This window comes from Lynx rufus, unplaced genomic scaffold, assembly GCF_022079265.1.
Source record: "Lynx rufus isolate CCGP_SWC_20201006 ecotype Redwood Valley unplaced genomic scaffold, mLynRuf1.p SCAF_23, whole genome shotgun sequence".
NCBI classification, from domain to species: Eukaryota; Metazoa; Chordata; class Mammalia; order Carnivora; family Felidae; genus Lynx; species Lynx rufus.
In genome coordinates this window covers 6,139,506-6,155,487 of record NW_025814838.1, presented here as the reverse complement: position 1 = coordinate 6,155,487, position 15,982 = coordinate 6,139,506, and the positions used below count along the sequence as shown (strand labels likewise).

Sequence of the window (15,982 nt, the reverse complement as noted above, 5' to 3'; positions counted from 1 at the left end):
AACTAGAACTTTTCTGTAATTTGATCTGGTGTAGACACAAGTAAAAACATTTCTGCCGTAGGCTTAAAGTTAATGTACCTTATTGTATGTATGCAAAACTATAACAAAAACATCTTTTTTTTAAGGTGTCTTTTCTGGTAGACTTTTCCTATGCAGAAATTCCCCATCCTAATGAGATATGAGTATATTTCCCAGAGAATGTCATGAAAACAGCCATAATGGTTAAAGCATGGGCTCTGGAGTCAGAAGACCTGGGTTCAAATCTTAGTGGCATTAGTTAGTAACATGGAGCCTCGGAGCCTTTGTCACTTAGTTTCCTCACGTGTTTATAATATAGGAATCATACGGCGGAGACATTAGAGCATGTGAAGTGTTTAGCACAGGGTCTGGTTCCATGTCTGTGTCCCAGCAATATTAGTTTTTGTTTCCATTCACTTTTTTGTTGTGCTAAAGAAAACGAAACATAGAAAGTACCATTTTAGGAGCTCGGTCGATTAAGTGTCAGACTTTGGCTCAGGTCATGATCTCACAGTCTGTGAGTTTGAGTCCTGCGATGGGCTCTGTGCTGACAGCTCAGCGCCTGGAGCCTGCTTCAGATTCTACGTCTCCCCCTCTCTCTGCCCCTTCTCTGCTTGTGTGCATGCTCTCTCTCTCACTATCAAAAGTAAACATTAGAAAAAAATTTTAAGTACCATTTTAACCCCCCTTTTAATTATTTAATTATTTATTTATTTATTTATTTATTTATTTATTTATTTGAGAGAGAGAGAGAGAGTGTGTGTGTGTGTGTGTGTGTGTGTGTGAGCAGGGGAGAGGGGCAGAAGGAGAGAGAAAGAGAATCTCAAGCAGGCTCCACACTCAGCTTGGAGCCCAATGTGGGGCTTGGTCCAACAACCCTGAAATCATGGCCTGAGCTGAAATCAACAGTCAGTTGAGTGTCCAACTCTTGATTTTGGCTCAGGTCATGATCCCAGGGTTGTGGGATCAAGCCCAGTGTCAGACTCCACACTCAGTGTGGAGATTCTCTGTCCTTCTGCTCTTCTCCCCACTTGCTATCTGTTTCTTTCTCTCAAAAACAAACAAAAAAAATTACTGAATTACTTATAAGGAGGAACTTACTTCTGTCATTTTGTTATTTGTTTTCTATATGCCTTATGGTTTTTTTATTCCTTGTTTCTTGCATTACTCTCTTTGTGTTTAGCTGATTTTTTTGTAGTGAAACATTTTAATTCCCTTCTCATTTCCTTTTGTGTATATTCTATAACTGTTTTCTTTGTGGCTACTATGGAGATTGCATTTAACATCCTAAAGTTAAAACACTATAATTTAAATTTGTACTAGCTTAACTTCAACAACATACAGAACTCTGCTCGCATACGGTACTGTTCCCACTTCCTTCAATTATATTTTTTTATTTTTTTAAAATGTTTATTTATTTTGAGAGAGAAAGACAGCAGGGGAGGGTAGAGGGAGAGAGGGAGAGAGAGAGAGAGAGAGAGACAGAGAGAGAGAGAGAGAGAGAGAGAGAGAGAATCTCAAGCAGGCTCTGTGCTGTCAGCCCCCCGCAACGTGGGGCTCAATCTCACGAACTGTGAGATCATGACCCGAGCCGAAATTAATAGTCGGCCGCTTAACTGACTGAGTCCCCCAGGAAACCTCCACCTCCTTCAATTATTGATGTCACAAAATGACATCATTATATACTGTGTGTCCAAAAACACAAACCAATAATGCATTGCCTCTTAAATTATGTAGAAAAAAACGTGTGGCGTTACAAACCAGACTTACAATGGAACTAGCTTTTAGGCCCAATAATTCTTTTGTAAACAACATGTATTAGTCTTTTTATTATTTTTTTTTAATTTTCTTTTTTTTTAGTGAGCTCCATGCCTGGTGTACAGCTTGTAGTCTTGAGATCAAGGGTTGCATACCTTTGCGACGGAGACAGCCACGTGCCCCAAATTGTATTAGTCTTGGAAACCATGTAGAAAACAAAAAGTGGAGGTATAAACCATTTCTATGATAACACTGGATTTCATAATTGCCCATATGTTCACTTTTACTGAGATCTTTATTTCTTCACGTGGCTCTGAGTTACTATCTAGTGTCATTTCAATCTACATGATCGTCTTTAGCATTTCTTGCAGGGCAAGTCTAGTGATGAAAAAAATCCCTGAGTTTTTGTTTATCCAAGAACGAGTCTTCTTACTGTCTTCCTCACAGTTGCAAGGATGGTGTTGCCAGTTTTAAGATTCCTGGTTGACAGGGTTGTCGTTGTTTCTTTTTTCCATTTATCACTACGAATGTATCATTTTACTGTCTTCTGGCCTCCAAAGTTTCTGATGAGAAATCTGATCATCATCTTATAGAGGATTCCTTGTATGTGATGAGTCACTTCTCTCTGGCTGCTTTCGAGAATCTCTGTCTTTGTCTTTTGACGGTTTGATTACAATCTGTCTCGGGGTGAGTGTCTTTGAATTTACCTCACTTAAAGTTATTTGAGGTCCTTGGGTGACTGTATTCATGACTTTCATGAAACTTGGGAAGTTTTGGCCATTATTTCTTCAAATAATCTTTCTGCCCTTTCCGTCTTGTTTCCCCTTGGGGTGGTCCCACAATAAGTATGTGACTTTACTCATAGCATTCCACAGATCCTTAGGCTGTGTTTACTTTTTTTTTTTCCATTTGTTTTATCCTTCTGTTCCTTGATAATTTCCATTGTCCTATCTTCAAGTTCACTGATTCCTTCGTCTGTCTGCTCAAATCTGCCTTTGAATCCCTTTACTGATTTTTTTTATTTCAATTATTGTACTCTTCAGTTCTAGAATCTCTTTTGGTTTCTTTTTAGGTTCTCTCTTGATATTTCCACTTTGTTCATCCATCCTTCTCTTGACTTTCTCCATATTTTCCTTTAGTTCTTTGAGCATTTTGAGACAGTTGTTTTAAAATCTTTGTTTAGTAGTTTCTCTATGGGGTCTTGCACTGAGACAGTTTCTGTTGATTTAGGTTTTCCCTTTGAATGGGCCATACTTTTCTGTTTCTTAATATTAGTTAATTTACCATTAGTAGCAGTTCTAAAGTGACCTTGAGAATTGCTTCACTTTTCCAAGTTTCTGTTTTCTCATATGTTAAATGGGAATCATGGCGTTTTATTAATTCAATATACATTTATTGAGCTCCTCCTGTGTGGCCCCCCCAATTTTCTGACACTCTTTATTGAGACATGGGGTATTTTTTTCATGTTTATTTACTTACTTTGAGTTAGAGAGAGAGAGAGAGATTGAGAGAGAGGGAGCATGAGCAAGGGAGGGACAGAGAGCAGGAGAGAGAGAATTCCAAGTAGGCTCTGCACTGTCAGCATGGAGCCCAACACAGGACTTGATCTCACATACTAGGAGATCATGACCTGAGCTGAAATCAAGAGGCAGACCCTCAATCGACTGAGCCACTCAGGTGCCCTGAGACATGGGGTCTTTTTATTGGGACATGAATATAGGCTCTGTGATTTCTTCACCATTAGCATATGTCAGAAATGATGCTGTACCAGTTTCCAGGTCAGGCTTTGAGAACTTTTATCTTCTATTTCTTACCTCTTGGAGCACTCACTCTTGGAATGCAACCACCATGATATGAGGAAGCTCAAGCTGCCATGGAGAGGCCCACATAAAGAGACCCAAAGGCCCTGGTTCAAAGCCCTGAGTGAGCTCTCAACTGACAGCCAGCACCAACATATCAGCCATGTGAGTGAGCATCTTGAAAGCAGGTCCTTCAGCCTCTGGTCAAGCCATCACTGCTGATACCACATAGAGTAGAGATAAGCTTTTATTTACATTACCCAATTTTAACAATTAATTTATTTAGTATTATTTAAAGTCTGTTCTTTCGAATAGAGAAATAGTCTAGAGAAATATAATGTGAGTCACATATATAGTTTTTTATTTTCTAGTAGCCACATTAAAAAAGTAAAAAGAAACAGGTGAAATTAACTTTAGAAATCCGTTTTAGCCCAATACATCCAAAATGTTACAATTTCAACATGCAATAAAGATAAAAGTTATTTATGAAGTATTTTACATTCTTTTTCATTCTAAGTACTTGATATTTTGGGACGTATTTTATACTTACAATCACATCTCAATTCAGATGAGCTACATTCCAGATACTCACTAGCCATATGTGGCTGGTGACTATGATATTGGAGAATGCAACCTTGGAATGAAAGATTTGGAAGGCAAACTATTACATCTCCACCCCTGTTGTACAGGAAAGCAAAGCACAGAAGGAGGAAGTGACTTGTCCAGGGTTATGCACTACGGTGGGTTGGGTGGTGGCCCCCGCCCCCCCAAAAAGAAGTGTTCATGTCTTAATTCCTGGAATTAACATTCCTGTGAATGTTATCTTATTTGAAAAGTTTCTTTGCAGATGTAATTATGTTAAGGATTTTGAGATGAAGAGATCATCCCAGATTATCTGGTTGAGCCCTAAATCTGATGACCCGTGTCCTTGTAAGAGATACACAGAGGTGATTAGACAGAGGAGGAGAAGAGAGACACAGAGAGAGACGTTGATATGAAGATGGAGGCAGAGATGGGGGTGATGTGGCCACAAGCCAAGGAATGTTGGAAGCCACTGAAATTTGACATTTACTTATTTTTGAGAGACAGAGACAGAGCATGAGCGTGGGAGGGGCAGAGAGAGAGGGAGACACAGAATCTGAAGCAGGCTCCAGGCTCTGAGCGGTGGGCACAGAGCCCGACGCAGGGCTTGAACCCACGACTGGTGAGATCATGACCTGAGCTGAAGTCGGATACTCCACCAACTGAGCCACCCAGATGCCCTGACAGACACTGAAATTTGGAAGAGACGAGGAAGCATTCTTCTCTGAAGCCTCCAGAGGGAGTAGGGCCGTGTCGACATCTTGATTTCAGCCTTCTGGCTCTCAGAATTGTGAAAGAATCAATTTCTGTTGTTTTTAGCCCACCTGGTTTTGTGATAATTCATTATGGCACCCACAGAAACCTTGAAGCTTGGACTTAAGACACGTTGGACTCCATTCCAGGCCAGAGCAACCTGCCTCCTGTTGCCTCTGAAATCTTTCAAGTGGCTAGCATTCATGCCTTTATTAGCAGGGTGGACCGAGTGGGGCTCTGGTGACCTAGAGGACCCACAATGAATCTATAGCAAGCCTTTAGGCCCATGTGGCACCAAGCTGTGTTGTCACCATCTCTTGCCTTATCTACTCAAATGATCTCGACTGCTTCTCCTGCTTCTATTCTATCCCCTTTTCAATCTATTTTCCACACAGTATCTGGGGTAATTTTAAAAACAACAACAGGTGGCTCAGCCAGTTAAGCATCTGACTCTGGCTCAAGTTCAAAACTCACGGCTTGTGAGTTCAAGCCTTGCATTGGGCTCTCTGCTGTCAGCAAATAGTTTGTTTCAGATCCTCTGTCTTCCTCGCTCTCTGCCCCTCCCCCACGCGTGTGTGTGTGTGTGTGTGTGTGTGTGTGTGTGTGCGCGCGCGCACGCGCTCTCTCTCTCTCTCAAAAATAAACATTTAAACAACAACAACAAACAAAAAAAGGAAGCAAGTAATCAGGCCACTTCTCTGCTCTCAACTGTCCAATAGCCTCCTGTTCGCTGAAATGAAATCCAGACTCCTTACAAGTCTACAGTGCCCTGCTACCTTACTGACCTTGTCTTGTACCCTTTGTGTCCTCTCCTCTCCAGCCACAGAGGCCTCTTTCCTGTTTCTCCAACATGCTGAGCACACTCCTTTCCCAGGTCCTTTGCATCTGCTTGTTTTCTCTGTCTCGATTACTACCCTCAGATAGCACGGTGGCTCACCCTCTCACTTCATTCAGATCTTTTCTCAGATGTCCCCTTATCAGAAAGGATTTTCCTGGCCATTGTCATTCTTCATTCCTTTACCATGTATTCTTGTTTCTTTTACAGCATCAATCTCTACACCATCTAGTATAGATTTGTTCGTTTATTGGGTTATTGCCTATCTTGCCCATTAGACTATAAGCTCCATGAAGGCTGGGCCTGCTGTCTGTTTTATTTAACAGTGTGTGGAACAGCACCTAGCTGGTGCTCAATAAATTCATTGCTAAAGGAATGAACAAATGAATGAGTGAATGGTGGAATGTGGGTTCCATGTAACCATATCTTGCTTCCTAGAGAAGTCAGAATCTGGGTATTTATCTGAAATTCTATACCCAATATGAACGAAAAAAATTTTGCTTCGCTGGCTAAAAAAATGCATCTAAGGGCCACTGGCTGTATACCCCTGCCCTGAGGATCTGGGTCCAATGGGAACTGTGTCCCCTCATCTTCAGATGGTGCAGCCCCTCCCAGAATCCAGTGTTTCTTTGGTATCCACCAGCCCTTGCCTCTCCAGGCTCGGCCCCATGAGGTACTGTTTGTTGTTACAGAGCAAAGTCATCCAGAGCAGTTCGTTCAAAAGGCAGGATGTGGGCTGCAAGCTTCCAGCTCATCGGTTCAAAGGAAATCTACTTCAGCAGCAATGTCTCCTGGGATGTTTTCCCAAGCCTCCCTGGTTGGTGATGGGGCCTCTGAAAGGACTAATAATAGACAGGCACGTCCAGTTTCCAAAACATGTCAACCTTAAAAGTGAATGCTATTTTTTCCTCCTTACCTTTGAATTCCTATGAAGCACAGGGACATTCTATTAACACAGCCCTGGCTCTCCACATGTAGCCTAATAATGACTTAACCACTCAGCAGCTTCCCGGCGAAATCGTCATGGCGGTACCTGAGCTTCATTAGGCAGGAGTTCACTGTAGCTTGTTCAACTCCACCCTGCTCTCTTTCGCGCCTTTATCACCAGTATGCTTTGTAGTTAGCGTGGCCTAACCTCTCCATTCAACAACAGCGTGACTTTGGGTGTATATCTTAATCACCCCGAGCCTCACCATCCTTCTTCACAATGAAAATTCTGGACTTACACAAGGTCGTTGTTGCAAGGACTAAGTAAGACAGTGCAAGTACCTGTGACATCTACCTAGCACTCGAGGTTTATTATTATTGAACACATACAGGACACAGTGAGGGGTGAGGGGCAGTGCCCTTTAAGCTTTCATTTGCTCACATATTTACATAATCACTTACTCATTCAACTGATATTTATGGGGCTCTGAGAAGGTGTCAGGCACGGAGTTTGGCTCTGATGACATAATGGTGAGCAGTGCCTGCTCTCAGAACCTAGGTGTAGTGAAGAAGTTCATGGTCTAATGCAGCACTGTGTTCCCAGAGAGTAGGGCTTGGTGTGGGGGATGTCTGAGACACAGGGCATGGATAGGGCTAAATCATACTGCATTATTTACTCATCTGGACAATTATCATTCTTTTTGGTTACCTTTCCATCCTTCAGATTCCATCCAGGAGAGGATCCCAGTTGGACGTTAGTGTGTCTTTAGCATCTCTCTAATATCTTTTAATTTCCCTCTTTAACAAATAGAAGAAGCCTCCAGATGCAGGTATTTTGGGCAGGTGGTAGCATCTGGAGAGATTTTACTATTATGGATACCTCTTGCTATTCAAATTCAACAACCGGATAGACTTTTTGTTTTTCTTTTTTCAGATGGTGCACAAATATGACTAGCATTTGTGAAGACGGGTCACCTTCAGCCCCATTTTACAATTGAAGAAACTGAGTCTCTTGGTGGAGGGGATGGACAGAAAGTAGGGAGTTCCCTTCTAAATGGTTGGGCAAGCAAAGCCAAGAAATGTCTTTGTGGTGGATATATATATATCCACTGTCTTACTTAGATGTGTATATATATATATATATATATATATATATATACATACATGTACGCTCACACACACACACACACACACACACACACACACATATAATAATAATTGTGCTCCTCCCCTACCTCTGCAGTGTGTGCGTTTGTGTGTGTAAGTGTGAGGAGCCACAGGCCTTTCCGAATGAGTGACAGCGGGAGTCCATCCCTCCAGGAGACGCGTGCAGAATGACCAATGGGATGGAGGCGGGGTGGATGGGCACCAGTCTCTGCAGAGGCCGGGTGGAATCCGTCGCGCCCACCCTTGCCACCTCCCACCCCCAGTCCCCGTCGGTCCTTCCGCTCTGGGTTCCCCAGGGGGTGCACCCAAGGTGCTCATCCCCTTAATGCAACCTCAGGCGCAGGAGTGGGGCAGGGGGCGAGGCTCAGGGCTGACAGCAGGCTCAGGCTGATAGCAGGCTGCGGTCCCCGCGCCGCAGCGCTGCGGCGGTGAACACTTCGCTGGGAGGCCGGCAGTCTCAGGGGTGCCAATATGTAAAGCAGCTGGCGGCGCTGGGCGGGGCCTGAGCGCGATGCAAATGAAGGAGGCGGGGCCTGCCCGGGGCTCCGCCTCCCTCCCCCGCAGCTGGGGCCAGCGGTGCCAAGCGCAGCTGGACGAGCGGCGGCAGCTGGGCGAGTGACAGCCTCAGCTCCGCGCGCCGCGGCGGCCAGAGCCGGCGCAGGGGAAGCGCCCGCGGCCCCGGGCGGCAGCAGCGGCCGCCTCCTCGCGCGCCTCCCGGGCCCGCAGCCCGCGCTCCCGCGGCCCCGGGGCCGGCACCTCTCGGCTCCCGCTCCCCGCGCGCAAGATGGCTGACCCGGCTGCGGGGCCGCCGCCGAGCGAGGGCGAGGAGAGCACCGTGCGCTTCGCCCGCAAAGGCGCCCTCCGGCAGAAAAACGTGCACGAGGTGAAGAACCACAAATTCACCGCCCGCTTCTTCAAGCAGCCCACCTTCTGCAGCCACTGCACCGACTTCATCTGGTGAGAGCGCGCCGGCGCAGGGCACCTTCCCGGGGCCCCGAGGGCAGCGCCACTCGCGGGGCCCCCCTCTCCGCGTCCCCGAGGGGGGGACGAGCGCCGCCGGGCCCCGCATCCCCGGCTCCCCGCCCCGGACGCCCGGGTGCACAGTCCTGCGGCTTCCTCCTCCCCGGCCCCAGACGGCCGGCCGCGGGGCGCCTCCTGCCCGCTCTTCTTCCCAGCCGCCTCGGGAGAGCCCCGGGGCCGCGCGTCGCGGGCGCTGGTTCTCCGGCTGCTCCGAGCGCGGGGTGGCTGTCCCTCCCTGGAGGGCAGCGCCTCGAGTGCCCGCTCGCTCGGGGTTCCCCGTCTCCCCGCCTCTTTCCAGGCTCGCGGCGCCCGCACCCCCTCCCCTCCTTTCCGGGGGCAGTGCCCTGGGTGTCCTGTCTATCTCCCTGCGGGCGTGGGGCATCCTTTCCTCCCCTTCCGTGTCTCCCGCCGTGCCGCCCCGGGTTATCTCTTACTGCTCTTTCCTGCGGGCCAGGGTTCCCCTTTGCGCTCCTCAGTTTTCCCCTCGCTTCACTGCGGAGACCTTTATTCCCAGCTCTCGCCCCGTCCCTCTAGACATGGGGAGCCCTTTCTCTCTTCGCAGCCCCCTGGGGAACCCCACCACCGCGGGGTCTTTCTCATCCTCCCTCTGGATGTGGCTCTATCTCTTCTCTTTCCCCGAAGGTACCGGGGCATCTCTGTGGGCAGATCTCCCGCCTGCCCCCCACCCTCCCTGCGACGGAAAGGCTCCCCCCATCCCGCCACCTGGTGGTCGCAGCCTCTCTCTTCTGCCTTCTGAGGGGGAGGTAGGGGTTACCGTCGAGCTCCCAGCTGCCCCCTCCCCCAAAGGCGGAAGACTCTTGGGCACCCGCCTGTGGCTAGGAGGTTGCACCTGGGGTAGAGGGACGGGGAGGGGGGTGACGTGGGGGAACTAGCTGGTGGCTGGGCCCCTAGGGCTGCCTGACATGCCTGTTTCTGCCTTTGCAGGGGCTTCGGGAAGCAAGGATTCCAGTGCCAAGGTAGGCTGTGGGGCTCTGGGGATGCCCAGTTTGTGGGAAGAGATGGTGAAAAAGACTTTCTAGAAGTGACTGAGTTAGGCAGGGAGTGAAGGAATCGTATCTGTCAGAGTGACCTGCCAAGCTAGGAATGCATCACCACAAAAGGGTCCTTTTAAGGCGTGTGTTTATGTGGGGGCAGTGATGCTTCATCCAGGACAGGTGAGTGCCGTGAGAGACCCTATTTCTGCCTTCGCGGCTGGAAGAGCCTGAACCTATCTTGCTTGGCCAGTCCTGCTTCTGGAAGAAGTGTCTCCAGGGGCCATTTCTGGGAGGATCCCTTCCTCAGAGAGGCCCTTCCTCATCTCACAGAAAGAGGTTCTATCTCTCCCCCTGCTTCACAGAAGTCTCCACAGGTGGCTGCCGCCTCTGCATATGGTGCATCCCCTAGAAAAGTGACCGGGGTTGTCCCCTGGGCCTCCTCCCTCTCTGAAAGAGGTCGTTCCAGATGGGGTGCCTCGCCGATGCTGATTGCCTTTCCATCTTCTGGCTACCTACAGGAAGGACTCCAAGTGACTGGTTACCTGGGTCTTTGCACCTGGTTTGAGATCCTTGACCCTAGCCAGAGATGCTCAACCTAGTAGTGACTTGTACTCCTGTGTAAGGTGGCCTTGGCCATTTCTCACTGCAAACTCGCTCTCCATGGTCAAATTCCCTGTGGACTTGTTTAGCCCTTAGGGTATCCAACATTTTTTGAATTTGATGTCCACATTCAGAACTGGGAGATTTCACATACATCCTTGAATTTCCAGCTTCGAGTTTGCTGAGAATTGGTCCTACTTTCTTGTTGGAACAGTCATTTGGAGTTATTTTCATAGTTGGGGGGGGGCACACATTCACCATTTTATCTTAGTCCTTCCCAGCTGGGCCCACCTCACCCAGAATTTCTGTCTCTGGTAGGCATTCAAGTTTGCAACTTCTGTTCTGGGAAGTTTTTTTTTTTCCCCCCTCCCCAATTCTGAGCCATGTGTGGTTGAGTTTGGTGAGAAATGTCTCATTTCTGGGGCGTGTCGTAGGGGCAAATTGACCAGACTGGGGAGCGGGGTTTAGATCAGGAGAAGAAAGCATTTGAGCATTCAAGAGTCTGCGACGTGACTTAGTACTGATTTTTTTGTTGTTGTTGTTATAGCACCTCCAACCCCCCAGGGAAAAGTCCAGTGATCCCTGGTGAGTGTAGGTGGCATTGTCAGTCATACACGGTGCTCTCATTGTGGCACTGCTGTCTTCTGAGACTCTCAGGTTCCTTCACCTGAGATCCAGGGAAGAGCTGGCTCATACAGTGAGCCTTCAGACCTTCCCAGCCTCTCTTACCAAGATGTGGAGCCCCAGCCAGCCTCACACTCTGCACCAGAGAACTTCCTAAATCCCTTCATTATTTTTTTCCAGTTTTACATACTCTCTTTTTTAAAGTTTATTTATTTTGAGAGAGAGAGAGAGAAGGTACACGTGAGCAGAGGAGGGGCAGAGAGAGAGAGAGAAAGAGAGAGAGAATCCCACGCAGGTTCCACATTGTCAGCACAGAGCCCGACATGAGGCTTGAACCCACGAACCATGGGATCATGACCTGAGCTGAAATCAAGAGTCGGACACTTAACCGACTGAGCCGCCCATGTGCCCCTCCAGTTTTATATGCTCTTATTTTAATTTTATTATTATTATTTTAATTGAAGTATAATTAACATCCAGTGTTATGTTAGTTTCAGGTCTTTCCAAATCCCTTTAAAGTGGCAACAGCTTAGGCTCTTTTGCAAACAGATTGTTTTCTAGAACTTTGGCCCCCGAAGCAGAATATCAGTGGTGTCTTAGTGCTGGAATGTGTAGATGATATTTGAGGTTACCTTTCACTTCCATGCATCTGTTTCTGTCTTTGTCTCTTGCTGGTGTCCAGGGTGATTTTTGAACATTTTTATTGCTGCTTTCCCACCCGCTCTGCAGTCACTGATGCTTGGGGAAGTCACTCTGGATGTGTAGGTGATGACATACCTGAAGCAGGAGATCCTGTTTTTCAAAGCCTGGAAAGTGGTAGGAATTTTCTGGTGTAGTGAGAGTAAAGCAGAATTAAAGTTTCTCATCAAATACGGCAACTTCAGAGGTAGAAGTACTTACGATTATTATTATTATTATTATTATTATTAATCACCTTTATTTTTCTCCTGTCCCTGAGGGGCAGTGTAGGGTAGTGCACATACATGTATAGGCCATCAGGCAGGTCACTGTGGGTTTGAATTTGGCTTCGAGGCTTCCCAGCCGTGTTATTGAGCTCAGGTGTCTTGTGTATAAAATGGGTCCAATAAACAGGACCTACCTTAAAAAGTTGCTGAGTAGCCCAAAGCTGTTGCATGGGAGATGTTTGGATCAGAGCTTAGCATAGAGCAAGTGCTCAGAAAAGATCAGCCCCTGGGATTGTCCCCCAGATCCCCCAAGGTGGGGGCTGGTGTGAGAGAAGACTGTCCCTAGAGAGTTGCTTTGCCATGGAACCAGCTGCTAGGTGAGAGCTGAAATCCAGCTGTGAACATCTGGTCACCCATGTCACTGTTTTGGCAGTTTATTCCATCTGGGCTGGAGCGGGAAGGAGCAAGAGAGAGGGGATAGGGTGGACTGGCAGCCCCTGACATAGAGATGCTTAGGTTGGAGGGAGGCTTCCAGGAAGGGGAGAAGGTTATCTTCTGATCTGCTCAGAGTTGCCTGGGACTGATTTTGGAGCCACCTGAATATTTTGACACCACCGATTTCCTCTGAAAGTACGCCCAATTAAAATGGGATCAACATTTTATAGAGAACACATAAGGATTTATTTATGTATTTATTTATTTATTTTTCAGAGAGAGAAATAGCATGCAAGTGAATGAGGGGCAGAGAGAGAGAGAGAGAATCCCTTGAGGGGTAGAGAGAGAGAGTGCGGAGCCCGAACTTACTCAAAGTGGGGCTCGATCTCATGAACTGTGAGATCATGACCTGAGCTGAAGTGTGATGCTTAACTGACTGAGCCACCCAGGTACCCCAAGAATACATAAGGTTTTAGTTTCTTACATTAGTCAGAGGTCCAGAGCCCAGGGTCCTATCTCCTTTCAGTTTTCTGCTCCACCATCCAGGAGGTGACAATTAGCTTATGGTCTAAGAAGGATGCTAGATGCTTAGAAGGTCTAAGAAGGATGCTAGGATCCAGTCATTAAATCTTTGTTTCAGCCAGCAGGAAGGAGGAAAGGGTAAAAAGACAGGCAAAGGTCACATGCTCACTGTCCCTTATGGAACTTGCTGCAAGATACTTCTGCGTCTGAGCTATTAGCTAGAACTTAATCGTATACCCACACCATGTTACAAAGGGGTATATGGAAAATGTGGTGTAAATTTCAAGTTGTCCTGTTCCTGGCTACAAGTTAGGGTGGCGGTGTTCCATTTCAAAAGTAGAAGGGGAGAGGGGGTTTGGTCTGTGCCATTCTTGGGTAAGAGTTGTGTAAGATGATCCTAAGGCAGGGAACCCCCTGAGCCTCCGTGCTCCATCGTGCTGCCGTGGAAATTGGGGATGCTGGGATGGGCGGAGGGAGGAAGGATGGAAAGTCCATCAGCCATGGGAAATCATGGATTTCTGTGTGATCAGGGGAGCTTATGAATAGATTCCCTTGTTTTTGTACTGCTAGAGGACAAAATTCTAGATTGCCATAAAATTTCTCCCCTTTTTGTTACTCACGGTCTCTATGTTCTATAAAACCACACTCTGTGAGGTAGCTTAAGGCCTCTGGTGACGGAGTGCTAGGGCTGAATATCTGTATTATGAAACTAAATTCTGGATAATAAATGGGACCCTCAGAGAAGCAAGGCTGACTTTTCTCTGGCATTCTTTTTTTTTTTAATTTTTTTAACGTTTATTTAGTTTTGAGACAGAGAGAGACAGAGCATGAACAGGGGAGGGGCAGAGAGAGAGGGAGACACAGAATCAGAAGCAGGCTCCAGGCTCTGAGCCATCAGCCCAGAGCCTGACGCGGGGCTTGAACTCACGGACCGCGAGATTGTGACCTGAGCTGAAGTCAGACGGTTAACCGACTGAGCCACCCAGGCGCCCCCTCTGGCATTCTTTAGAGGACCTTAGAACTTGCATTTGTGTGTTAATTGTAATGAAAACAAGACTTTGGGTGGAATTAGACTCTTACCCCAAGAAGCTTTTGCAGTTTGGCAGAGAAAAACTAATTAAAAAAATTTTTTTTTAAATGTTTATTTATTTTTGAGAGAGAGAGAGAGAGAGGGAGAGAGAGAAAGAAAGCAAGGGAGGGGCAGAGAGAGCGGGAGACACAGAATCCGAAGCAGGCTCCAGGCCCTGAGCTGTCAGCACAGAGCCCGATGTGGGGCTCAAACTCATGAACTGTGAGATCATGACCCGACCTGAAGTCAGATGCTTAACCTACTGAACCACCCAGGAGCCCCAAAACTGTTTTTTTTTTAAAAGGAAGTCACTTTAGTATAAACAGGCAAGCAATACAATTTAGAGATTCAGAATTCATAGCATGGGGTTAGAGTCAGGTAGAACTGAGTTCCAATCTCTGCTCTGCCACCTACTTGCTTTGTGAACTTGGGCAAGTCATCCACCTGTAGTGGCCTCAGTTTCCTCATCTGTAAAATGGGGCTAATAGTACCTATCTCATAGAGTTATGGTATACACCAAGGTATAAGAGAAATATCCACAGTAAGTATCCATGACTCTAAGTGAGACGATCATTATTACTTGATTCATGGTAGGAAACTCTGTCAAAGTGGGAGAAGTTCATTCTGGAAGTCATTGAATGACTAGGCCACTTTCGTGTATTTAGGTAGGTTTTCCTCTCAGATGTGTTTCTTCATAGACTTTGGGCAGCACCAGTGAGTGCACTGCTCAGCCAGCCAGGCTTGTTTAGATTCTCTTTTCTCACCCTTTCCTCGTGAGAAAGATCTCAACTTGTCAGGGACTCTCTAGAAAAACCCCAGCTCACTAGTTTTCTGACTATGAAAACCTAGCAGGAATGATTATAATGAGTAAGCCAGCTCTTCTCTTTCCTGTGTAGATCTGAAAGCGGTTTTCTTAACCTTTTAATAGAAGTTATTCTTTAAGAACCCCAAAATGTTTCATGAATTCAAACATTGCCGTTTTTATCCACGTTTAACTCTGTGCGATACAAGTTTATTTTCGTGTGTAGTCAACACATAGAGATTAAAGTGTGCTCTTTTTAAAAACAACAATCAAAGCTGAATCAAAGGTTAATTTTATTTTTGGCATAGTTTTCCCTGGCAACTTATAATGTGATATCTTATACTTTAGGTAGGACTTTCTCATAAAGAGGGCTTTTTTTTTGTTTTTTTGTTTGTTGGTTTGTTTTTTGTACAATCGGTAAGTCAGGCTGTGAGCTACTGAAGCAGCCTTCTATTATTCCATTTCCCTTCCAGAAGCAGATCCCAGAGGACTGTGAGTGAAACTCTGCTCACCTCTTAGCTTTTTCTGAATGTGTCCTGAGGGTTCAATGTGGGTAAAAGGCCGAAGTTCTTTGACTTTGTATTTGATGGTTTGACTTTTTTATTTTTTCCACCTGAAGTGGGATTTTAGGCCCAAAGTCCCATTTGAAATAAAAATCTTCAGGTGAGGGGTGCGTGGGTGGCTCAATGAGTTAAATGTCTGACTCTTGATTTTGGCTCAGGTCATGATCTCAGGGTTTGATTCCTGAGATTGAGATCCACCTCAGGCTCTGCCCTGATAGTGTGGAAGCCTGCTTGGGATTCTTTCTCTCTTTCTCTCTCTCTGTCCCTCCCCTGCTCACGTGCATGCTCTCTCTCTTTCAAAAATAACTAAATATTCAAAAAATTTAAAAACCGGTAACCCCACATTGGGCTCTCTGCTGTCAGCACAGAGCCTGCTTTGGATTGTGTCTCCCTGTCTCTGCTCCTCCCCTGGTCATGCGAGCTCGCGTTCTCTCCCTCCAAAATAAACAAACATTAAAAAAATATTTAAGCGAATTAATGTTGGGTCTTAAAAAGGAGGGCTGATTTGTTGGAGAGGCAACAGTAAATTCATTTTGAGCTGTCAAGCACTCAGGGCAAACTCAAAAAGCTTTGTCACTGGGCAACAGAATGCCTTTCTAAGTAAATAT

The 15,982-nt window shown here is 46.4% G+C and overlaps 1 protein-coding gene across 2 annotated transcripts in view; it reads left to right on the top strand.

Annotated features, from left to right (window-relative positions):
- The first annotated feature begins 8,588 nt into the window (after positions 1-8,588).
- Positions 8,589-15,982, top strand: part of PRKCB (protein kinase C beta) — a 333,238-nt gene continuing 325,844 nt past the window's right edge. The window contains exons 1-2 of one of the 2 annotated variants that reach the window (XM_047087202.1): positions 8,589-8,796; positions 9,805-9,836. In XM_047087202.1, coding sequence (XP_046943158.1) covers positions 8,624-8,796; positions 9,805-9,836 — 205 coding nt within the window. In that variant the 5' untranslated portion in view covers positions 8,589-8,623. The remainder of the gene's footprint in view (positions 8,797-9,804; positions 9,837-15,982) is intronic. The other variant, XM_047087201.1, reaches the window with a different exon arrangement.